Source organism: Gymnoscopelus braueri (assembly GCF_963280865.1).
Source record: "Gymnoscopelus braueri genome assembly, chromosome: 15".
In the NCBI taxonomy this organism is placed as follows: Eukaryota; Metazoa; Chordata; class Actinopteri; order Myctophiformes; family Myctophidae; genus Gymnoscopelus; species Gymnoscopelus braueri.
Genome location: NC_137620.1, coordinates 10,962,412 through 10,969,911, shown reverse-complemented (window position 1 = coordinate 10,969,911; position 7,500 = coordinate 10,962,412). Strand labels below are relative to the sequence as shown.

The following is a 7,500-nucleotide window of genomic DNA, read 5'->3' as shown; positions in this document are numbered from 1 at the left end:
ATGTTCAAAGATTTGCACACATTTTCATGATTTTTCAAAAATAGCAGATATACAAGCTCGTAGCGCGGCACTCGGTGCCGCGCTATGAGCTTGTAGATCTGCTATTTTTGAATAGCCTAAAGTGTAAAATAATGCTTTTTAGCTCAAATAAAAAAATGACACAGTTCCAGGTCTTAATGGGTTAAAGTGCTCATGTGGCCCATAGTCGCTTCTTTTGGGCTGGTTTTCCTAGACCTGATTGCTTGTTTCTCTCACAGAATCTGGCAACACTGCTCTGGCAACAAATGCTGTCACAGTCAGCATGGCACATGCCATATTTGGGTGTAGCTGTATAGTGCGAACTCTATATATGGTCATGTCTGAGCAGTGGTGGAAAAAGTACTCACATTTCTTACTTAAGTAAAAGTATCAATACTGCAATGTAGAAATACTCTGTTACAAGTAAAAGTCCAGAATTCAAAGTTTATTTGAGTAAAAGTACAAACTTGTTGGCATCAAAAAGTACATATTTGCCTCTGAGATGTAATTGAATGGAAGTAAAAGTATTGAAAATTGGAAATACTTCAGTAAAGTAAAAAATCACACCCTGTGTGAAGTGGGCGGTGTCTTGCTAGCTAATCACAATACTGAATGGAGTCAACCAATCATGTACAAAAAATAAATACATTTATTGAAACACTCTTTATGAAAGTCATATTCCGATGTACAAAAGATAAATACATTTATTGAAACACTCTTTATGATGGACGAAACCATAACTTAAAAAAAACAAATGTATGTTTTTTTTAAAGTTATGGTTTCTTATATAGGGCTATGCACATGTGTCATGTGACACTGGCCAATCACAGTCCTGAATAGATTGTGATTGGCCAATCACGGTGCAGGGTTAGGCGGGGTAAATTTTTGGCCAATCACAGCGCAGGATAATTGTACAAATTTCCAAACCTCACTTATAGGGGCGGTTTCACCGCCCAAAAATACCTCATAATTGTACTTAAGTACAGTACTTGAGTAAATGTACTTAGTTACTTTACACCACTGTGTCTGAGTCATAGTGAACTCTATATGGTTATGCCATTATTTATATAGCATTTAATATAGGATTCCCATTTTTATTCTTATTCCCATTTCTCTCCATCTCCTTTTATTCCGTCTCTCTCCACCCCTCATTCATCCAAGACAACTAGACCGTTAAATCTCCATGTTTTTCTCCTCTCAACCCCCCCCCCCCGTTCTTCACTCTCTCTCTCTCTATCCATCTTTCCGTGGTTCCTACCTCAGCAATGTCAAACCTTTAAATAATCTCTGGATTCCTTTTATGAATCATTATTTTTTTAAACTCTGGGTTATACTTTTGTGAACAGCTAATGTGGTCTGTCTACCCTCTTGCCCTCCCCCCCCCCCTCCTCCCCCCTCTCTCTCTCACTCTCTTTCTCCTGTCTCTCTCTTTATGTGGCTTTACAGAGGAGGGAAAAAAAACACTAAATGATTTTAAACATTAAAGGACTTTTCAATATGCTTCATATTACCGAGTATTTTAGTAGGGCAGTGTACACGAATACATCAGGCTGTATGGCTACCCATCAGTCAGTCAGTCAGTCAGTCAGTCAGTCAGTCAGTCAGTCAGTCTTTCACCCATTAATTTTCTGCATGTACGTTTCTGTATGTATTTATAACTGCCATTCATTCTAGTTCGCCTGTCTATCTGTGTGTCTGTTCATCTGTGTGTGTGTGTGTGTGTGTGTGTGTGTGTGTGTGTGTGTGTGTGTGTGTGTGTGTGTGTGTGTGTGTGTGTGTGTGTGTGTGTGGGGGTGTGTGTGTGTGTGTGTGTGGGGGTGTGTGTGTGTGTGTGTGTGTGTGTGTGTGTGTGTGTGTGTGTGTGTGTGTGTGTGTGCCTGCGTGCGTGCGTGTGCAAATCGGTTGAGTGATTTACGCTGTGATGTTTCTCTGTGTTTTATTGAATCATATCAATCAATCATACTGGAACTGGAATTCTGTTTTCCACCGAGGCCTGTTCAGTACAACAGACACCAGTATCATCAACTATCACATTTCTCTTCATTTAATTATGAAATAATTAATTAGAAGAGTATGTTGTCACATTCAAGCCTAAAGTTTGTATGTCCATATTTCATATATTTTCTCATTTTTGGGGGTAAATGAATGTCCTACATTAATGTTATCATCTATACTGACATGCCCAAAATAGGGACACCCGGTTGAAAGGTGGTTAAGTCTGTGTGTTAACCAATATGGAACCAATGAAAAGTATTAACTAAGAGTTTATGACTAAATAATTACAAACTCCAAATACAAAACGCATCATTGTATTCGGTGTAGCTTGGTATGGTTAATTGGTCTTAATTGGCTCACACTTGGTAGGATGCAACATTGGTACATTGTGATTCAAAAGGCCATTTTGGGTAAGCTGCCCGCTTACATAAATACTAAGTTTTAATGTTCTAATAACAGTTACAATTTACGCTCACAGAAAGGGTTGCACTGTACGATACCTGCTGCTCCAACTGAGGCTTGCAAGATGAGTTTGTTTTACCGAGGACCATGGTAGTCAGTGGAATGAAAATTGGGGGGATCGATCATACTGGGGATGAATATTCTATGATTTTTCAAAGGTTAGTGAAAACACTCGAAAATCGCTGGCAGTGGGGTGGCAAATTATGTTTTATTTCTGTCAGTCAAAGAAATTGGATCACCTTATCTCACTTCAGGATTAAAACATTAAATACATTTAGAGAACTTACAGTATGTGGTGTTGATGTAGTTGTATTTTTTATTGTTTTGGTTGTGTTTGTCTCATTCTTTGTCATGTATATAGATACTATGTAACTCTGTTGTACTGCGTTTGCCCTGTCTTGGCGAGCACTCACTCAATGTGATTTTTCCTGGTTAAATAAAGGTTACATACATTGGAACAGGTTCCTTTTTCCATTTCCTGCAAATTATCTATTTTGGACGGACGTGCAACGTTTCCACCCCACAGTGACGGTATTATGTTGCTTTGGTGAACATTACCTGAGAAGCTGTCCTTATCCATGGCAAACAGATCTCTGGCTTGGTACAGGTAACAACGCAAATGGTACCTCGTCCCAGCTAGAACACACACACACACACGCACGCGCGCACGCACACGCGCACACACACACACACACACACACACACACACACACACACACACACACACACACACACACACACACACACACACACACACACACACACACACACACACACACACACACACACACACACACAGGGGGAGAGACAGAAAACAAAACCCTTGAGCAAACACATCATTATCTTGAGTAGCAACCATAAAAATGTCCTCATAAAAAGTGTCTAAAAACTGTTAAGACAGAAAAATTATAGAAAACCAGATTTAAAACATTCAGCCCACCAACGTGCTCCGTGGCTTGCTCACACACGCACACACACACATACACGCACACACACACGCGCACACACACACACACACACACGCACACACACTCGCACGCACACGCACACGCACGCACACACACACACACACACACACACACACACACACACACACACACACACACACACACACACACACACACACACTTGTGAGGTCTTCAACATTTTAGGACACCGACGCTATGAATGTTTTTTTGACAATTGTTTTAAATGTTTAACCCTAAAGACAACAAATAGAGGACTTATACAAGCTCAAAATGCATCGCAACACAACACGTTGTGAGCCTGTAGATCTGCTATTTCCGGTGCGTGACACTGGCGCGTATCTAAGTATAAATCAGGCCTAACTCCAAGCCCGACTTTAAAACCTATAAATGTCTAATCCTAATCCTAACCCGAAGGTTTTCCTAACCGTAAACCTCACCAAAATATCTAACCATAAAAACAACCGTTTCTCTAATAAGGATCAGGAAAATGTTCCTCATATTATATTTCTCATATTCTGATATAATTGTGGGTACATCTGGCCCCAGTGGTCACTTAAGTACAAGTTTGAGGTAATTTTACTTTACTAGAGTATTTCCAGTTTTCAGGAATTTTACTTCTACTCCACTACATATAAGAGATAAATATTGTACTTTTAGTCCACTACAATTATTTGAACACTTTAGTTACTAGTTACTTTGTAGATTTAGATTTAGATTATTATTACCAAATATACATTACAGTAACTTGTTCAGCTTCAGCCCTACAGTATATATATTTCGGCCATTTGAAAATAGCAGATCTACAAGCTTACAATGCGTCGCGACACATTGTGATCTTGTAGATCTGCTATTTTCAAAAAAACATATACATTTGAAAACTTGTGAAATGGGACATTCTGCATAATGAGTGCTTTCTACTTTTGGTACTTTAAGTATATTTTGATACCAATACTTCTGTACTTTTACTCAAGTAAATTTTCAATTCCAGACTGTAACAGTAGTATTTCTATACTTTTACTTAAGTAAAACATTTGAGTACTTTCCCCACCACTGTCTGGCCCTCACAAGTACGTTCACACACACACACACACACACACACACACACACACACACACACACACACACACACACACACACACACACACACACACACACACACACACACACACACACACACACAAAACACACACACACACACACACACACACACACACACACACACCGAGTTAGTACTGTAGAGAGTGAGTGTGCAGGTCACGGTCTAGTTAGCGTACGTCTGGTTACCATTAGCGACTGCACACCGCACCGTTGCCATGGCAGCAACCTGTTGGCCCTGCCCACAAATTGGAAGCAGAGGATCCCTCCCAGAATGCACCACAGGTGGGCGACAGATGGCTCTGTGTGTGTGCGTGCGCACGGGGCGTGGGTGCACGTGTGCGTGTGCGTGTGTGTGCTTGTGTGCGTGCGTGTCTGTCTGAGTGCGCTGAGTGTGCTGAGTGTGTGTGTGTGAGTGTGTGTGTGTGTGTGTGTGTGTGTGTGTGTGTGTGTGTGTGTGTGTGTGTGTGTGTGTGTGTGTGTGTGTGTGTGTGTGAGAGAGAGCGGAGTAGCTGGGGTTATAAAGATGTCACCCTCATTTCGTAGATGAAGACGTAACAGGGAGACGAGGTGAGCGGAGGAAGGAGAGACAAGAGGGATGGAGAGAAGGAACGGAGGAGGAGGAGGAGAGTGAGAAGAAGAGGGGAGAGGATAAGGGGAGAGGACGGGGAGAAGAGAAGGAAAGGAGGGGAGGAAGGGAGAAAGGAGAGGAAGGCAGGGCAGTGTGTAAGAGTGTCTTACTGTACGTACAGTGTGCATGCAGTATGTCTCTACTGTGTGCGTGCGTGCGTGCGTGCGTGCGTGCGTGCGTGCGTGCGTGCGTGCGTGCGTGCGTGCGTGCGTGCGTGCGTGCGTGCGTGCGTGCGTGCGTGCGTGCGTGCGTGCGTGCGTGCGTGCGTGCGTGCGTGCGTGCGTGCGTGCGTGCGTGCGTGCGTGCGCCCCTGTGCGCCTGTGCGTGTGTGTGTGTGTGTGTGATAGAGAGAGAGAGAGAGTTGTCTTACTGTCAAAGAAACAGGAGATGGTGGGTCTGTTCACTCCAAACGTGGTGGTGACTGATTTATCCTCGCTCCTGTCTTCTATGCTGCTCTGAAACACAAAAACACACAGGTTACAGCACTAAAGAACCCTCTCCTCTCCTCTCCTCTCCTCTCCTCTCCTCTCCTCTCCTCTCCTCTCCTCTCCTCTCCTCTCCTCTCCTCTCCTCTCCTCTCTCCTCTCCTCTCCTCAATGGGAAAGGAGAGCCAGCGTGAGTGCTGTCTACAAACTGACTAGCTTCTACTAGTTAAGTTAAGTTTGATAGCTTCGAAACAGGACTTTGGCTCTGAATTTAAACAATTTAGAATTTTAAATTACTCCAGATGTCGTGTTATCGCCTGTTTGTTTTAGTTTTTTCTTTCCTATTAATTTGGGAAGATATTGGAAGACACAAGCTCACAATAACGCAGTGTGAGCTTGTAGATCAAGTATTTTGGTAGAGAAAGTAGAGAAGAGAAAGCCAAGAGTTAGCCGAGAGAAAGACATGTCGGACTTTATGGAATACAAATGACTGAAAACCAGTCATGGCGATGGAGAACTTTAATCCATGAAGGCCACATGTGTTCGTTGGAGCGCCCGGTCAAGCCTGGAGGAACCGTAGAGGAACTGAACATCACCATGCCTCCTCCTCCTCCTCCTCCTCTTCTTACCAGGGAACACTCCAGAGCAAAGATGGCGGCCGGTCCCGTCTTCTCCAGAGGCTCCATGCGACACCTCCACCTGCGCCTCCTGAAGGAGTCCGTCTTCCTGGCCTTCAGGTGGAACTTCCAGCCGAACAGGGAGGCGTACTCCCAGCCCTCTCGCTCTGCCTCGTCTGGACGCTGCTACACACACACACACACACACACACACACACACACACACACACACACACACACACACACACACACACACAAATGCATGGAATCAAGCAAAATAAAAAATCACGACTGAAAAACTTTGTAGGGCCAAGTCCTAATGTGCAATTTGTGAAACATTATGAAGTTTGGAGCCCCCCACACTAGTGCTATTTCCTAAACAATTAACACATTATGTAAAAATATGACGTTTTAGTAATATTGTTCATGCTGTTCTACATACTGCACAACCAGGTGAAGAAATCACAGATCAAGGCTTTAACCTTTGCGTTTATGAAATATCCGAGACCATAAGGTTTTTTTTTATGATAGATGCTTCTGAACATAATATTTCTAGTTTGACCACTTCAATGCTCTAATCTTAAAATAATAACCGAAAATAGACGATCTACAAGCTCTCAATGCGTCACAGACACATTGAGAGCTTGTAGATCGGCTAGTTTCACTGTGCAAAACATGATTCCATAGAAGACATGCCGTCTTCTATGGAATCCAAATGACTGAAATCATTCGTGGCGACAGAGAACTTTAATCCATGCGAATGCACGCACACACGCACCTCTCAATGAATTCTGGTTGCATATCTTATTTCCCTGTATTGTGCTTAATGCTTAATATTGTTTCGCTTTTTATGTTCGAAATATGTAATTATATTTAGTTTTTGTAACTTGAAAGGTTCTGTCTAAATAAAGGCAATTATTACCATCTCATCGACAGGCCACATTCTCATTTGTGTAGTTAGACCACCATCTAGTGGCTGCATAGAGTATTGTCGCATATTCACACTAAACAGTCTGACATTTAAACTGTTGTTTTCATTATAATTGATCTAAAAATGCAAACAGATCGTGAAAAGCAAGTGAAGCCCGACCTCTCTATACATGTGTACTTTATCTCTATTCATCTGTTCTTTCTCTCCACGATCTGCTCTTTCTCTCCATTCATCTGCTATTTCTTTTCCCCTCGTCCGTCCTCACCTTCTTGAGAGCGTCCATCCTCTGCTGGTCTCTGCGTCTCAGACGGATCCAGCGGCGTCTCCTGTTGGTGTGGTACATCTTCTCTGCCGGGAC

At 42.7% G+C, this 7,500-nt stretch overlaps 1 protein-coding gene across 1 annotated transcript in view; it reads right to left on the bottom strand.

Moving 5' to 3' along the window:
* The window catches only part of dysf (dysferlin, limb girdle muscular dystrophy 2B (autosomal recessive)), a 145,371-nt gene that overhangs the window by 80,387 nt on the left and 57,484 nt on the right, over positions 1 to 7,500 (bottom strand). Inside the window, 4 exon segments of the mRNA XM_080450776.1 lie at positions 3,034 to 3,111; positions 5,540 to 5,624; positions 6,224 to 6,397; positions 7,408 to 7,500. Of these exon segments, the coding sequence (XP_080306902.1) occupies positions 3,034 to 3,111; positions 5,540 to 5,624; positions 6,224 to 6,397; positions 7,408 to 7,500 (430 nt within the window).